At 40.4% G+C, this 16,431-nt stretch overlaps 2 protein-coding genes across 3 annotated transcripts in view; both read left to right on the top strand.

Moving 5' to 3' along the window:
• Positions 1 to 1,781: 1,781 nt before the first annotated feature.
• Positions 1,782 to 9,405, top strand: nop53 (NOP53 ribosome biogenesis factor). 2 transcript variants are annotated; one of them, XM_067365130.1, is made up of 13 exons: positions 1,782 to 1,992; positions 2,271 to 2,347; positions 2,426 to 2,513; positions 2,868 to 3,076; positions 3,158 to 3,213; positions 5,076 to 5,171; positions 5,285 to 5,383; positions 5,841 to 6,002; positions 6,088 to 6,263; positions 8,649 to 8,715; positions 8,801 to 8,877; positions 9,032 to 9,114; positions 9,237 to 9,404. In XM_067365130.1, the coding sequence occupies exons 1-12, from the start codon at positions 1,787 to 1,789 to the stop codon at positions 9,090 to 9,092; spliced, it is 1,374 nt and encodes a 457-aa protein (XP_067221231.1). In that variant the 5' UTR covers positions 1,782 to 1,786; the 3' UTR covers positions 9,093 to 9,114; positions 9,237 to 9,404. The 2 variants fall into 2 exon arrangements, with proteins under 2 accessions (XP_067221231.1, XP_067221230.1); XM_067365129.1 differs by having other exon boundaries at positions 9,032 to 9,405.
• Positions 9,406 to 15,078: 5,673 nt separating this feature from the next.
• LOC137005059 (gap junction delta-2 protein) overlaps positions 15,079 to 16,431 on the top strand; it is a 30,157-nt gene continuing 28,804 nt past the window's right edge. The window contains exon 1 of the mRNA XM_067365820.1: positions 15,079 to 15,195. Within this exon, the coding sequence (XP_067221921.1) occupies positions 15,125 to 15,195 (71 nt within the window). The 5' untranslated portion in view covers positions 15,079 to 15,124. The remainder of the gene's footprint in view (positions 15,196 to 16,431) is intronic.

Consider the following 16,431-nt stretch of genomic DNA (forward strand, 5'->3'; position numbering starts at 1 on the left):
TAGAACAACTCTATATAAAACAATAGTGGATTAAACATCAAAATTTAACAATGTTTTAATATAATCTTCTCCCTTTAAAGGGTTTCATTTCACCCAAAAATGAAAATAATGTCATTAATTACACCCATAAGACCTTCATTAATCTTCGGAACACAAATTAAGATATTGTTGATGAAATCCGATGGCTCAGTGAGGCCTCCATAGCCAGCAATGACATTTCGTCTCTCAAGATCCATTAATGTACTAAAAACATATTTAAATCACTTCATGTGAGTACAGTGATTCAATATTAATATTATAAAGTGATAAGAATATTTTTGGTGCGCTATTTTGGTCGATTTTTGAAGGAAGCATAGATGTATCCTTAGCTGCCTTTGATATCCCACGATCCTGTGCTTTCCAGTCTGTGACAGTTGAGCTAGAAAAATAAAGATGGCGTCCGAAAGTTGCGTTTGCTGCTCAGTTTGTGTATAAATGTACGATTTTGATCAACATATTTCAATTTTGATATCATTTCTATCGAGAAATTACTACTGTAGTAATTAAATATTTGTTTAGTTCTCACCAAAGCTCGCGCTATATTGCTGTAGATCATTAAACTTTTTAGTTACGCTGCCTCAGAAGTCTGTCCGAAATCAATTTCGTGAGGTACCTTCATGCACAAATGCTGCCGTACAAGTCATTCTCTTATAAGATAGCGAGGCAGCAAGACAGCTACCTAGGTTTTTGGACGCAGCCTATTTTTGAAATCACGTGACTTTGGAGCTCCGATTGATTCACTGATTTGATTCGTAAAGCTCTGAAGCAGTGTTTAGAAATCGCCCATCACTATATTGTTGAAAAGTTGTTATTTTGTTTTTATTGGTGCACAAAAAGTATCCGTGTCGCTTTATAATATTAATATTAATACCTCTGAACCAGTGTTAATTTTGACAGCAAATTTTGATTTAGTTTTAGTCATAGTCTTTTGACTAAAATGCCATTCAGTACTTTTTTAGGGATTGACACACTTATCATTGAGGTACTATTATAGTTTTCGTTTAAAATGTTTAGGTTTTCTGCTTTCATTGTAATTTTAGTTAAAAGTTTTGTCATAATTCATCAACATTAGCTTATAAGCAATCGCTTGGCATAAATGTGCGCCATTCATTAATTGTGAAGCAGTCTGAAGTGCTGCTGCGCGAGCCTGTAAAGCTGAAATCACGTGACTTTGGCGCTCCAATTCACTGATTCAATTCGTAACACTCTGAAGCAGTGTTTAGAAATCAGCCCATAAAGATATTGTTAAAAAGTTGTTATTTAGTTTTTTTGGCGAACAAAAATATTATTGTCTCTTAATAATATTAATATTGAACCACTGTACTCACAAGAACTGATTTAAATGTTTTTAGTACCTTTATGGACCTTGAGAGTTTCAATGGCTTTGCTCTCTATAAAGGCCTCACTGAATGACAGGATTATTTTTATTTTTGGGTGAACTAACCCTTTAAATAATTTAGTCAGTTCAAGAATAATTAATGTAATTTTGTATTATTTATTTGAAAGAGCCGTTGATGTGGGATTTAGGAAGTAATAAGTAACGCAATACTTTTTAGAGAAAGAGTAATCAGTACAGTAATCTAATTACACTGCTGAAGATAATTTTTTACATTATTTTTTAGAGTAACTAGTGTAACGCATTTTGGATTTCCCGCCCTCCTTTGTAGAGCTCACGTGAACTAATTTAATATTCATGAGTCAGAACGCGTCGTCGCTGCCCTCATTTCCCCGCCTCTTTCGCTCCATCATGGCGGCTGCCAGGAGACACAAGCGCGTGGCAGCGTCTCAGCCGGGGTTTTTGCCTCTTAAATCGGATCTGGACGGCAACAGTTCGGATATCAAACGGCGAAAACGCGTGAACAAAAATAAGAAAAAGAACTGGAACAAATACAGTGACATCCAGGATGTGGAGGAGTTTCTGGAAGACGTGCGGCTTCAGGAGAAAGCAGTCGGGTTAGTAAACATGGGCTATTATTAACGAATAACATTGATGGATGATGATTAGCCTCTTATATTTATATTTATTAGCATATCTATAGTCAGCTTTGTTCCAGTAGACTACATACAAAACATTAATCTAGTTTATATGTGACTGTTCAATATAAAGTCAATGAGAGTCACGTGGCTGTTTTGTGTAGTACATTTCGTTTGTATTGTTTTAATATTCTTGTTATTATTACAAGAGATTCTGAACAAACACTGATTATTTCTTCTCTTTTCTTCATTCATAGGGGGTTGATAGCAGAAAAACCCGACGACAGTCTCTTCTTTGTGGACACTGGTGAAAAAGACAAAGATACACAACCACGTAAGTATAAAAAGTCCTCTTTGTACACTATGCCACAGTTTTTCCTGTTCAATCCATAATTGTTTTTCTTGTTGATAGAGACGACAGTCAAGAAAAGTAAACGCTCGAAACCTTTGCGGATAGATTTGATTCTCCGTCCGGATTCCCTCATACCTGCTCCCAAAAAGTGAGTACAGCACGACTGTAAGATTTGACTTCAAAATGACCCGTAATCTGCATCCTCCTGCCCGCTGATGATCTCATCCTTGCGCTCCCAGCATTTCTTTGGGAATGTGAAGATAACACTGGAACTTGGAGGCTGTTGTGTGAACGGCTGTCCAGGATCTGAGGGCAGGATTCAGTTACTGAGATCTTATTCTCTTGTCCGATGCCATTATGTAGTGATGAAATAGTGAAATATATATTATAATTACATGCGTGCAGAGATGAAAGTATTAAAGGAAATACTTACTGCACCACATATATACCGTTAAGATATTCCGATCGTATCCAAACCCTGATTCTCCTGATGTTCTTTCAGTGTCTTGGCGTTCCAGCAGCCCAATGCTAAAAAGCAGCGGCGCATGGCAGAGAAAGCAGCGAAGTTGGCGGCCATGGGAGTTGTGCCACGGAGAGAAAAGCTTCTTCAACTCCGAAGGGCCGCGGCTGCCTCTGGGCTGTCCGTTAAAGAGAAACCAGTGGCCAATAATAATCCGGAAAGAGCGTTTTATGACCTGTGGAGTGCAGGTGGTGAGTGGAGGCCATCTTTACACTTTCTCTTATATGTCAGTCATGTTTTCAAGTGGCGTAATGTTGCTCAATGTCCAACAGCACCAGAGACGGCCGATCCCTACTACCTCGAACAGACTAAGAAAAAGCTTGTCAAGGTGAGAGCAGTGCGCTCATTTGTGGTCTGTTGTTTTGTGATTAACATTGTCTTTAGAAAAATATTCAGTCATTTGGACAGTGGATGTAGTTAGTGGTTGACCAATATAGCAGCAAATATTTGGCATACTTTATAGGGTTAGTTCACCCAAAAATGAAAATTCTGTCATTTATTACTCACCCTCATGTTGTTCCACACCCGTAAGACCTTCATTCATCTTCAGAACACAAATTAAGATATTTTTGATGAAATCCTGCATAGCCAGCAATGACATTTCCTCTCTCAAGATCCATTAATGTACTAAAAACATATTTAAATCAGTTCATGTGAGTACAGTGGTTCAATATTAATATTATAAAGCGACGAGAATATTTTTGGTGCGCCAAAAAAACAAAACAAAATAACTTTAGCGATGGCCGACTTCAAAACAGAGTTATGAATCAGCATGTCGAATCAGCAGTTCGGAGCACCAAAGTCACGTGATTTCAGCAGTTTGACATGCGATACGAATCATGATTTGACACAAAAGATTCATAACGCTCCGAATCTTCCTGAAGCAGTGTTTTGAAATCGACCATCACTAAATAAGTCGTTGTTTTGTTTTTTTGGCGCTCCAAAAATATTCTCGTCGCTTTATAATATTAATATTGATCCACTGTACTCACATGAACTGAGTTAAATATGTTTTTAGTGCATTAATGGATCTTGAGAGAGGAAATGTCATTGCTGGCCTCACTGAGTCATCGGATTTCATCAAATATATCTTAATTTGTGTTCTGAAGATGAATGAAGGTCTTACGGGTGTGGAGCGACATGAGGGTGAGTAATAAATTACATTATTTTCATTTTTGGGTGAACTAACCCTTTAAGGGAACTTTATCTGTTTGAATGATAAATCAGGGCTCAACGCTAAGGATTTTTTCTACTGGCCCAGTTGGGCCAGTGGTTCAAATTTTTAATTGCCCCGCAAACATTTTCACTTGCCCCAAGAAAATGGGCCTATAAAGTAAGCCTAGTTATTGTTTTCGTTGTTTTTGTTAGACAAATAAACAGTAAGTAATAAAATAGTATGAAAAGTGAATCAGTCAAGAGCAGTTACAGATGCATAAATAATGTTTTGAAATGTTGAAAAAATAAAACGTTAAATGCTGTTATTTGAAATTATTTAAAAAATGAAGACACTTTAAATGTCTTTAAACCTGCCAGTAGGTGGCAGTGAATCATTGTTAATGAGCGAATCATTGAGATTCAACCGATTCATTCAAACGACTGATTCACTCAGGAAGTGTTGCTCAGAGACGCGAAACAATTCTGTGGACTTTGAAACTATTTTCGTTGGCGAAATACAGCAAAACAAACAATTTGGTGTCTAAAATCATTAAACTCTGCACTGAATAAAATCAATATCACATTTGTAATCATGCTGATATTTGGATAAAAATGGCACTGTGTAATATTGTTTAACTATATTAAATTATATAAATATAGAAGATATACAGGGGCACTTTTGCCCCTTATCTTGAATTCTGGGGCATTCTGAAGGCATTTTAATAGATTAAATCACTCAGTGAAAGCGTCACTCTAAATATGCACACACACTATTCTAACCTACCAGACTGTCACATAGTGCATGCGTGCTCTCAATGGCTGTTTTTTTTTTTTTTTTTTATATTTCTCATAAGTTTCTCATATGAAATTTGATATCTATTTTACAATCATTATGCATGTTATTTACTATCTTTAAATAACATAGTGTGATGTCATATATATTGGCTTTATCTCAACCATCAGCCACAAAACATCCATATGACTGCTTTAGCCGTTGTTGTTCATGTGCTGAATTCATTCGTTTTCCTCTTTAAGAGACCAGACAGACTGAACGAGAAGCCTTCAGTTCTTCCTGCGATTGAGGTCGTCGCTCCTGGAGCCTCATACAACCCAGACTTCTTTTCTCACCAGGTAAAATCCGGCCTGTTTCTGCAACACAAGGCTCTTTCCATCAGAAAACATTGATTTGATCATTTTATGTCACATCTGCTTGTTTTGAAATCAATGTGTGTGTGTTTTTCTAGGACCTGCTTCGTGAAGCCCATGAAGTGGAGGTCAAGAAGCTGAAAGCAGAGGAAAAGTTGAAACGTCAGCTGGCTGTGAATGAGGACATCGCCACTAAGGTACATCCTGAAACCTTATGCTAACACCTTCAGTCAGTGGTCAGGTGACAGAGGGGGTACTTGAACAAAAGCAGCCCAACATGGCCCCGCCCCCTTTGTTGTGTGTTCTCGGGGGTGGGGTTTATGTAAATTTTAGGGTTAGTGATGTCACCATTCCAGGTAGAAGCTCGTTGTAGTCCCGTTTGTTGTAATCCTTTAAAAAGTGATTTCTGTAAAAGAAAATATCTCCTTTGCATTGAACTTTGAGTGTCGTAACTTTGCAGATGTTGTTTATGATCAAACAGCAACATTACACACTAACTAAAGTTAAAAAAGTCAAATCATAATCAAGAGCACCTCTTTAAAATAGTAAGCATTATGCAGTACTTTGGGAAGCTAGCATTTCTGTTTTGTCTCCATGTTTAGATGGGAATGTGTCCACCTGCTGTTCTAAATATAGATGTGTTTGTGTTTGTAGGAGAGCAACTTTAAAGAGCAGGTGGAGGGGCTGATTGAAGAAGGGGATTCTGAACCGGAAGAGCCAGAAGGGGACGCCGAAGACACAGTCATTGGGCCGACTGCAACACAGGAAAAGAAAACTGAGAGAGAGAGGAAGAAGGAGAAGGCCCAAAGGATCAAGGTAAGGAAGCAGAATGAACCTGCCTTGTGACCAAGCTGGGCATGAATCTCTTGATTCACAATCAAACCTTTGATTTAATGAACAGGAGTTGCAGACGAAGGCAGAGCGTCAGAAGATTGACAAGCAGCAGCAGTTATTCCAGTTGCGATCCATCCGTTCCGACCTGAAGAAGCAGGAACAGAGGACCAAGATGAGACAGGCTCAACGCAAGGCCAAACAGGAGGCGCAGAAGAGCATGCCTCGCCGACTGGGCAGACTCAAGTCAGTTTCTTTAACGTTGACTCTTATGTTCTCCAGCTGTCTGTCATGATATCATGATGGGGGAAATTGTGCTTTTGAAGTGGGGCAGGACGGTTATGACCTAAAATCAAAACCTCGATTTTGTTAGTCTGTGAAGAAAGAAAATGAAAGAAATCGTGAGAATCACGCCTTCTGAGTTGTCAAAAAAAAAAACAACTTCAGGAACGAGTGTAGACAGCTGAAGAGTCATCTACGCTAGGTCTGCACGTATGCCTTAATGCAAGAAACTCATGAAGTAGCGTTATGATAACCTTCTTTTATTGGCATGAGTATCAATAATAGGAAATGGCACAATAATGTGGGTAAAAAGCACCAGTGTAAAATGAAAAGTACCACCTCGCAACAATGATGCACGTCTGCTAAATTTGAGCAGATCCTGGAAAGATATAAACACTGATGATCAAAAATAAGTAAATGAAACTGTTAGGCTTCAAATAAAGATTGTATTGCATTACGCCAGTAGGTGGCGTCCCGTGACTGTTAAAATGTATTATCAAAAACTCTAGATGAAACAAGTCTTCGTTCATTTCAAATGATTTTTTTACATAATGCATAATAAAATGCATATTTTTAAATGGTCTCATTTATAACATTTTAGACATTTATAAATAGACTTGTTTATAACTTTTTGTCAGGATTTTTCTGAGTCTAATGTTTTGTTTTCAGAATCATGGGAGAACTGTGATCTGTATTTTATTTTATTTTTTAAAAAATCCAGTTTATCGGGAGTCATAAATTAATTTAAAAAGAATATATAATATTTTTGGCATCTAACTTAGGCTCTAGTCTAAGATTGTACATTTTAATACTAGAAACATACTATTAGCTCTTATTCGGACGGGATTAGTTTTACATGGGGAGGTGGGGGTAAAGTAATTTTTACCAGAGCTTCTCAGTGATTTTAGTCCCGTCCGAATATGCCATCTCGGTAATCATTACGGACAATGTCAGATTATGGCGACTTTTACCTTCTGTAAAAAAGGTCTGGAAAAATGACCTCAGGTAATACTAATCCAGTTCGAATAGACCCATTGTAAATATGTACGGTAAAATTCTGTCATTTCCTGTTTAAATGTAGTTTTCTGCACATTTTTCAAGCATGGAAGCACTTGAGAAACACTCATTTGTGTTGTAGGTGGTGGACAAGCCTGTGGCAAACCTCCAGTATTTTCTACATGCCATTCAGAGCAATTGTCAGAGGCACAAAACTAATTTCATCTTTAGCTAAGTGCCTATTACATCATAATCCAATCAGAATTTAATTAATAAATCGAACCTAACTGTTATTTATAGTTTATATATTTAGATTATATGTGTTTGCGCACATTGTATCAGGAAGCAGCGTATACCCACATGACGACAGGCAGGTGACGGCGGTGCGTAAATCGAGTTACCCCTCCCACTTCTGCTAGTTTTACTGAGATGTCTTGTCCCGTACGAATTGGCCAATTAGTATTACAGACATCCTGAGGTAAAATTACTTTACGCCCCATGTAAAACTAATCCCGTCCGAATAGGGCTTAGGATGGAGTCTTCATATACAGTACAGTCCAAAAGTTTGGAACCACTAAGATTTTTAATGTTTTTAAAAGAAGTTTCGTCTGCTCACCAAGGCTACATTTATTTAATTAAAAATACAGTAAAAAACAGTAATATTGTGAAATATTATTACAATTTAAAATAACTGTTTTCTATTTGAATATATTTCACAAAGTAATTTATTCCTGTGATCAAAGCTGAATTTTCAGCATCATTACTCCAGTCTTCAGTGTCACATGATCCTTCAGAAATCATTCTAATATGATGATCTGCTGCTCAAGAAACATTTATGATTATTTTCAATGGTGAAAACAGTTGTGTACTTTTTTTTTTTTTCAGGATTCCTTGATGAATAGAAAGTTCAAAAGAACAGCATTTATCTGAAATACAAAGCTTCCGTTGAATCCTTTCATCTGTCGCCGTGGTTGTTTTTGGCGAAAAACAATTAATTGGTTGTTGCAATCAGATAATTGTGCTCTGACTGTAACATTATCTAGATTGACTGTATTATCACATGTGTCAGCATTAGGAGTTTACACACATAGACTGATTTACAAAACAAAAAAACAATGAGATTAATCTGACAATAATTTAGCCTCTCCAGATGAGGTATTTTCTGACGGGTTACTGACACTTTCTTGTAAAAGAGCATATTTTGGCATTAGGGTGGGTTAAGATTGTCAGCTTTGCACCATATTCATCAAAAGTGCTCTGCACACAAAGATATGTAACAAAAACACAAAGGTTGGTGAAGATGTAAACTCTTGTTCTTTGATTGTAACTAAAATAGTGTTTTATTTTCCGTAGGTTTCAGGCACCTGATCTAGATATTCAGCTCAGCGATGAGCTTGCCGGCTCTCTCCGCAGTCTGAAGGTATGTGTTTATCTGTCTGTGTTGAGCTCTGACTGACTTCCAGCTGCATGTCGTTTGTGATAACACGTGTTTCTTTGTCTTGCAGCCAGAGGGCAGCATCCTAAAAGATCGATTTAAGAGCTTACAGAAGAGAAACCTTATTGAGCCCAGAGAAAGAGCCAAGTAAGATCAATGCCTTACTGCTTTGTGTAAAATAGATTCTGTTAGTGTGGAAATATAGGCTTTGTGACAAGCTGACACTACAATGCTTTCTCTTTAATTTCATGTATCTTCATTTCCGTGTCCATTTTTTTAATCTTTCCTACTCTCTTTTCAGGTTTAAGAGGAAGTACAAGCTGAAGTACACAGAGAAGAGAGCCTTCAGGGAGATACAGTGACCGCACAGCGTTGTTTCTTATGGTGTCCTATTCATATTGCAATAAGAAAATAAATGTTCTATACAAACAACCTCTTGCCTCAGTGGTGTTTCTGAAAATGCCAAGTCGATTTTATGTCTTTTTTTCCAATTCACACTGTTGCAGATCAGCCTTTCAGAAAACCATCATTTAGTGCCTCCAGTCAGCAAGCCAAAGGTGACCGTGGCAAAGGGAAAAATCCATAAGATGTGAAGATTGTGGGAAAAAACCTTGACAGGAACCAGACTCGGCTGGGAGAGCCCTTCCCCCTCCAGAAAGCCACACATTACAATAAATGTACTGCATATGCCAAATATTTTCTGTTTACATAGTATGTGCAATACTAATCATATGCTAATGGAATAATTTTTGGACATCTTTATAAATCATTATTGTATTGATTGTGTTGTACTGTGTTTTTGTTCACTGTAGTTCTAGTGAATGCAGTCAGTTAAAACTAAACGCTTCACTCACGCACAGCTGCAGATTGTGGTTGTTGCTCCAGGCATTGCCTAATCCAGGTCGTCTGCCTGCCAAACAGGCTAAAATTAAGGCCACTAATGTCTATTATTTATTTGCGAATGTAAGAACTTTAACTATTGTGACCCATTTGTGAATGAGTTCAAATTATTAGAAGATAGAGTATTGTAATATGGAAGTGGCAGTGTGCAGCATTTGAGAATCTCACAACATAGTGCATTTAACTTGACCTTTCGTTAACATTTTAGCGATGTTTTATGGAGTTATGCAAACTTTTATTCTTCTCAATCTTAAAGGATTAGTTCACTTTCATATTAACATTTCCTGATAATTTACTCTCCTCCATGTCATCCAAGATGTTCATGTCCTTCTTTCTTTAGTCAAAAAGAAATTAAGGTTTTTGATGAAATCATTCCAGGATTTTTCTCCATATAGTGGACTTCACTGGGGTTCAACGGGTTGAAGGTCCAAATGTCAGTTTCAGTGCAGCTCTACATGATCCCAGACGAGGAATAAGAGTCTTATCTAGAGAAACCATCTGCCATTTTCTAAAAAAAATAACAATTCTATACTTTTTAACCACAAATGCTAGTCTTGCTTATAAATGCTTATAAGTGTTTTGTTTTTTTGTATTGCATTTCTAACACAACCACTGTCTCACTTTTGACAGGGGTGAGGAGAATGAGGAGGTGTGGGATTGATTCAGTCCCATTATCCTTAGCTTTAATTAAGGCCTCTGCCAGGGAAACAAGGGCTTTTCCCCCGTGCTTCTCCCCTGGTAACAGCGTGCAAAGCTGATTATCATGCAGTTGTGGGTGAATGTAATCTTACCTAAAGAGACGCCCACCCTGGTCATCATCTCTGATCCGTGCTGTCCGGTGGAACGTCAGTAATCCTGTTCTGTTGCCAGATTCCCCTCTGTGACTTCCTGTTAATATTTTTCACATCTGTGAAGGATGATAATGACAGTCACGGTAATTGAATCTTGAGTTGTAGGGTTGTAATTACACATTTGTAGAGGTGTTATAAGTCATCAAAGTCTCTAAATATTTCTAAGTAATGCTCGCTTTCTACAACTGAAACTAATTAAACTCAATAAAAATGCCAGAGTCTCCACTGACTTCATGCAGTACTGTGGTGATATGCAATGACTGCTGGGTAATTATTGTGAAGTGATGTATTGATGTACCTATATTCCCTACAACTACATCTAAAAAACTAAAAAACAAAAAAGAGATCCACAAATCAGGGTCGTTGCTACAGGTAATGAATGAGAGAACTTCAAAGCTTATAAAGATCAGTGTGAATCTTCAAACAAGATTAGGGAAAGTGCACAGAGTCACAAGAGGATTAAACTGAAACAACAGTTGACAGCAAAGCACCAAAGTTATGGTGTGAAATGTACTCCGTTGTGTAAAACTGCTCTGATGTGTAAAGGTAATCTGTTTTGTAAAGGTGTTACAAATCTGCTCTGTTTTAACTGATCAGGGGTGCGTTTCCCAAACAACGATGTAACTCGCTGCTGAACTACTATAGTACAATGCAGCGTTGAACAAATCAACTAGCTAGTCATGACTGTTTCCCGAAACCGTAGTGTCACAAACCTGTCGTTCACTACTTTGGTGAATGATGTCACGCAGGTGGTCGAGTAATAACTTCTTTAAATGAATCCGTTTGAGATTGAATTAATGCTAGAATTTCTGTTATGGCATTAGAGCACTAGTTCTCATTTATTTAGCTTTATTTCCAGATTAAATCAAATGCTTGTTCTGACGTACTAGAGCACGTACGCAGGGCAGGGCGTGCGAGAGCCGTGAGGGAACGGCGCAAGGCCGGTGACGCAAGAGATAATGAGTCTCTCACGGAGGAGCTCCAGGAGCATAAAATTAGGAGTGACTACAGTGAAGGACGAGAGAGGACCAGGCCTGGACTTTATTTTATGTTTTATTATGTTTCTGTGGCCTGGCAGACGGCGCGAGGGTCTGCCCGCATTACTTTTGTTATGTTCTTTGTTTATTTTATTATCTTTATTATTTAGAGATTATTGTTTTAACGTTCATCGGTTCCGCCTCCTTCTTCCCGTACATATGAACTGTGTTAAATTGGTGGAAGGAGGGACATGCTGTCGGAGAGCCCTCGCTGCTGAGGGGGATCGCGGTGCTGCGGAGGTCAGGCAGCGCGGGAGTGAAGACCGCGAGAGGCTGCCTGAGGCGGTGGTGCTGGAGCCTTGTGAAAGGTGGGACGGAGACCCGGATGCCGTGCTCCTGGGACGAGGTGGGGTGGCTGCTGTCCAGGAGGGAGCGGAGGAGTCGCCACCATCCACCGTGGGCCGGAGCCTGCTACCGTCCGCCTTGAAGGGGAGGAGCAGGGGACAGCGGACTCGCTGTCGGCTGCCCTCAGCCGGAGGAGCCATTGCCGGCTGCCAGGAGGCGGTCGAGGATCGAGCAGTCCACCGAGCGTCCAGTACCATTGCATGGCACCGCGAGGAAGAGCCTCTCGGCAGGCTGAGGACCAAGCGGCAGCGTGTCTGGGAACCGGACCAAGAATTTTTTTTTTCTTTCTTTTTCCTCTCTCCCCTCTCTCATCCTGTCGCTCCCCTTGCTTCCATCTCCTTTCTCTCGTCTCGTCTGTCCTTACCCCCAGGTGCTGCGGCCGCCGAGACAGGCCCCGGGGGGAGTAGAGCGCAGTCTCGGGAGTACTCCCCGGCCTGCGAGGGGCAAAAGGCATATGTGGCGAGTAGGGCGGGTGAGACCCGTGAGGGAACGGCGCGAGGCCGGTGACGCGAGAGATAATGAGCTCCACCTGTGAGGCACACCGGCCTTGAGTCTCTCACGGAGGAGCTCCGGAAGCATAAAAGGAGGAGCGACGACAGTGAAGGATTAGAAAGGACCAGGCCTGGATATTATTTTATGTTTTATTATGTTTGTGTGGCTGGCAGACGTCCGCGAGGTTCTGCCCGCATTACTTTCGTTATGTTCTTTGTTTATTTTATTAAAGATTATTGTTTTAACGTTCGCCGATTCCCGCCTCCTTCTTCCCGTATCCACGAACTGTGTTACAGTCAGCTTGCGTATTGTGCTCAAAATAAGGATTTATTAAGTCCACATGTCATAAAAACAGGAAACTATGCTTCTAACTACAGCTCGAGAGCCAACCACACAAGTTTGTGATGCAGTTTGTGAATGTTTGTTTGAACTATGGATTCGGGAAACACCAAATCGCTGAACTATGTAATTAAAGACAGAACTTGCGATGTTAGTTGGCTAACGATGCTTTTGGGAAACACACCTCAGTTGTGCAAACCTACTCTTATACATAAAGGTGGTATGAAGTTGTTCTATTGTGTAGAGGTTTGTAATGTTGCTCTGCTTTGTAGAGGTGTTGTAAATCTTGGTGTAAAGTTACTCTGTGTAAAACTGCTCTGTTACGTAAAGGTGGTGTAAAGTTGTCCAGCTGTGTAAAGGTGTTGTAAATCTGATCTGTTTTGGCAAGAAAACGATCTGTTGTGTAAAGGAGTAACTGTTGAGTAAAACTGCTCTTTTACATAAATGGTGTGTAAAGTTGTTCTGCCGTGTAAAGGTGCTTTGTCATGTAAATGTGGTGTAAAGCTACTTTGTGGTGTAAAACTGCTCAGTTACATAAAAATTGTGTAAAGTTGTTCTGCTGTGTAGAGGTTTGTAAAGCTGTTCTGTTGTGTAAAGGTGTTGTAAATCTGCTCTGATTTGTAAAACATATCTGTTTGAAGGTGGTTTCACGAGTTTGTTTCCTCATAAAATCTTTAAGCCAGTAAGGTTAAGCGTATTTGGCTTCCTGTCCGCTGTGGATGGGCTCGAGGAAACAGCTTCAACTCGAGCTTGGATATACCCCCCAGGGACTACTAGTGCCTGCAAGAGGAGTATGATAGATGAGATGCCTAATTTATGTGGTGGAGTTGGGGAGGTGGAGGGATATCGAAACAACTGATGCCAGAGCAGGGTGAGTAGCTGCTTATATGCTCTGGTTGTTAATTGAAAGATTAGGGTTCCCTCCTCTTGAGATTATGTTTGAGTTTCTCTAATTGAAAGATTAGATGAGTTCATTCCTCCCGAAATTATGTTGTGAACTTCACTTAACTTGTGTAAAGGTGCTCTGTAAACCTACTCTGTTGTAAAAAGGTGGCGTAAAGCTGCTCTGTTTTGTAAAACATATCTTTTTAAAGGTGGTGTAACTTGTGTAAAAGCTGCCGTTTTTTTGTCATTTTCATTATTTCCCATTTTTCCATGTCTTTTCTGTCGGTTTAAACATTTTTGCACATATTTTTGTCATGCTATTTGCTCAACACTTCTGTTTCTGCCATAGCGAGAGAGACAAAAATGGAATTGCGATTGGATTGAGTTTGGTTGGATATGTGGTGTGTGGATGAGAGGAAAGGAGAGGAGGGGTAGCATGATGATTTCTCCCACTAATCCTCTGGACACACGCACAAGCCAGGTGCCCACGAAAGAGACAGAGAAAGAGGCTTGTAGAGTGAAAGGTGAATGAACAGGGTTGATTTAAAGAAGAACTGTTCAAATAAAGAGTGCCATCAGTTGGCACCACCGCTTGAAGCAGATACTCGTGCAACAGTTCAAGAGCACTGACTTGTGTGTGTGTGTGAGAGAGAGAGAGTCAGGAGGCAGCACACTAATCAAGAGCGACAGAGAGAACGTTAGGCGAATAGAGTAGAGGGAGGGAGGGAGGAAGAGCAAAGTAGAAAACGAGAGTGTGGCAAGACAGCGGCTCATAGTGACAGCAGGGGCAGAGGGAGGCAGAGCGAGCGAGCAAGCAGGGGAAGAGAAAACTGACAGTGGGGGGGAATGCAGGAAAGACACTGAAGCTGGAGTGCTGGAGGAGAAAACTGGAGAATGCAGACTGCCTGCCGAGGCTAGATAGAAACACTAGGAAGCAACAGTGAGGAAGCAGAGAGAAAGTGTGGAAATTGAGTGATTTGTCCAAATGTGTGATGTGCTTAAATCGCCGTGTGGAGCGTGTCTGTCAGAGCGTGTCTGATTGTCTGTGCCAACAATACTGCCAGGAAAACGTGCTTGGTGGATTATGAGAGATCAAGAAGAGGACGATTGTGTGTGTGTGTCAGAGTGTGTGTGTTCAATGGTGAACAAAAGGGCTAGGTGCAGCTTGTCCGCGAGTGTGCGTGTTTAGATAGGGAAAACCGAGCAGCTGGAGAGTTGCTTGAGGAACGGGAAAAGATAGTGCAGACACTTGAGGATGCCAGGGCATTCAGGGACAAGCACAGCTCTCCGATCCTGCACTCTTAATGTAACTGCTGTCTGAGCACTTCAAACCCAACAAGGGAAAGCAAACAGAGACTGTTGAAGGCAGAAAGCATGGGTGCACGTGTCTTCTCCAGCCATCAGCGGAACTATCTGTAGGCATCTCTGTTGCTGTTGACTACCTCAAAGAGACGAAACGGAGGGTTTCTTCCGAGGTCTACGTGAAGGGTCGGTGGGGGTCCAGAATAGTGTCCAGTGATCCCTGGATGTCTTCAGCACCCAGCCATGGGAGAGTGGACCATTCTAGAGCGCCTCCTGGAGGCTGCTGTGCAGCAGCACTCTACAATGATTGGAAGGTAAGAAATGCGAAATCAATGAAACGATCGGCGTCAGTTGTTTTGAAGAGATGATCATTAACTGCGACCTTTGCTACAGTTCCAATAATTGTTTTTTAGTGTTAAGGTACTGTGCATTCTCCTCTCATGGTTTGACATGCAGAGGCAACTGCAAGAAAGCCACTGATGGGCTGAATTTCTGAAGAGTAAAAACACTGTTACTCTGTTTAAGCAGCACAATATGTCAACTTCTGTGTTTACGTAAGTTTGGAGCAGAATTACATTTGTTAAACACAACACAATCTCATTGCACTTGGTTATTTCTTTTGAATTCGTACCATCTCGTTTGTACGATCCGCTTACGCCGCAGTGATGGTTATGTTCAGGGGTGCGGTTAGGGGTGGACATGCATTTTTTGTATCATACAAAATCGCCACCTAGTAAAATAGTCATGTTTTCCCATCAGATTGGGTTGTCTAAATCCGTAAACTGAAGTATTACACAGAGTACATGCAGAGTGACTCGTCTCATACCATTTGTGCTATGGACATGAACGAACCATGTGGCTTATTAAGGAGTAATAACATGTGCAATTACTTTTTCAAATGATTTGCATCTGGCAAATGATAAAATCTAGGGCATGGCTTCACAGAAACTGTTTGATTTACCTGCAAAACAAAAGCACAGATTGTTCCAAGGCAACAGATACAAGTAAATATATAGCTGGAAAATGACTTAAATGCAAATACTGGCTATATAGATATTGGTGGATTATGAGAATTACTGTGCAGTGGTTCTTAATCCTCTTCCCAGAGACGACAGCACTGCACATTTGGTCTTTCTTCTCTGGCGCACCCAGTTTGGTTCATAAAGCTCTCTGCTAATGAGCTGACAGCTTGATTCGTGTGCATTAAATAGGGGAGACATACACAATGTGCAGTTCTGTGGTTCCCCAGGACCAGGATTAAGAAGCTCTACTGTATAGTGTTATGGGTCCATAATGGTGGCTTACGGTGAAGAGAGAATGACCTCACGGCTGAGCTTTCAACTAATCCTGCAGGCACCGTGAGCTCCTATTGGTCGATCTCAAGCTTCAGCAGATCCAATGTTTGAACCACTGAAGCTTGCGAGACCTCAAGTGACATCGCCTGCTCGGGTGATGCTATTTTCTCTTCAAGTTTAGCCCCTCATGTTCTCTTCTTCGTTTGTAATTTAGATATAAACGTCCTGCCAGATTTAGCTCGGACAAGCATTGCA

Source organism: Chanodichthys erythropterus, chromosome 17 (genome assembly GCF_024489055.1).
Source record: "Chanodichthys erythropterus isolate Z2021 chromosome 17, ASM2448905v1, whole genome shotgun sequence".
Taxonomy (NCBI): Eukaryota; Metazoa; Chordata; class Actinopteri; order Cypriniformes; family Xenocyprididae; genus Chanodichthys; species Chanodichthys erythropterus.

Excerpts from the sequence above, each read along its gene's own strand:
- nop53 (XM_067365129.1), top strand. The coding sequence starts at position 1,787 with ATGGCGGCTGCCAGGAGACACAAGCGCGTGGCAGCGTCTCAGCCGGGG. Across the intron at positions 6,003-6,087 it reads AGAAGGCCCAAAGGATCAAG|GAGTTGCAGACGAAGGCAGA; the intron begins GTAAGGAAGCAG and ends TTTAATGAACAG. Across the intron at positions 6,264-8,648 it reads CGCCGACTGGGCAGACTCAA|GTTTCAGGCACCTGATCTAG; the intron begins GTCAGTTTCTTT and ends TATTTTCCGTAG.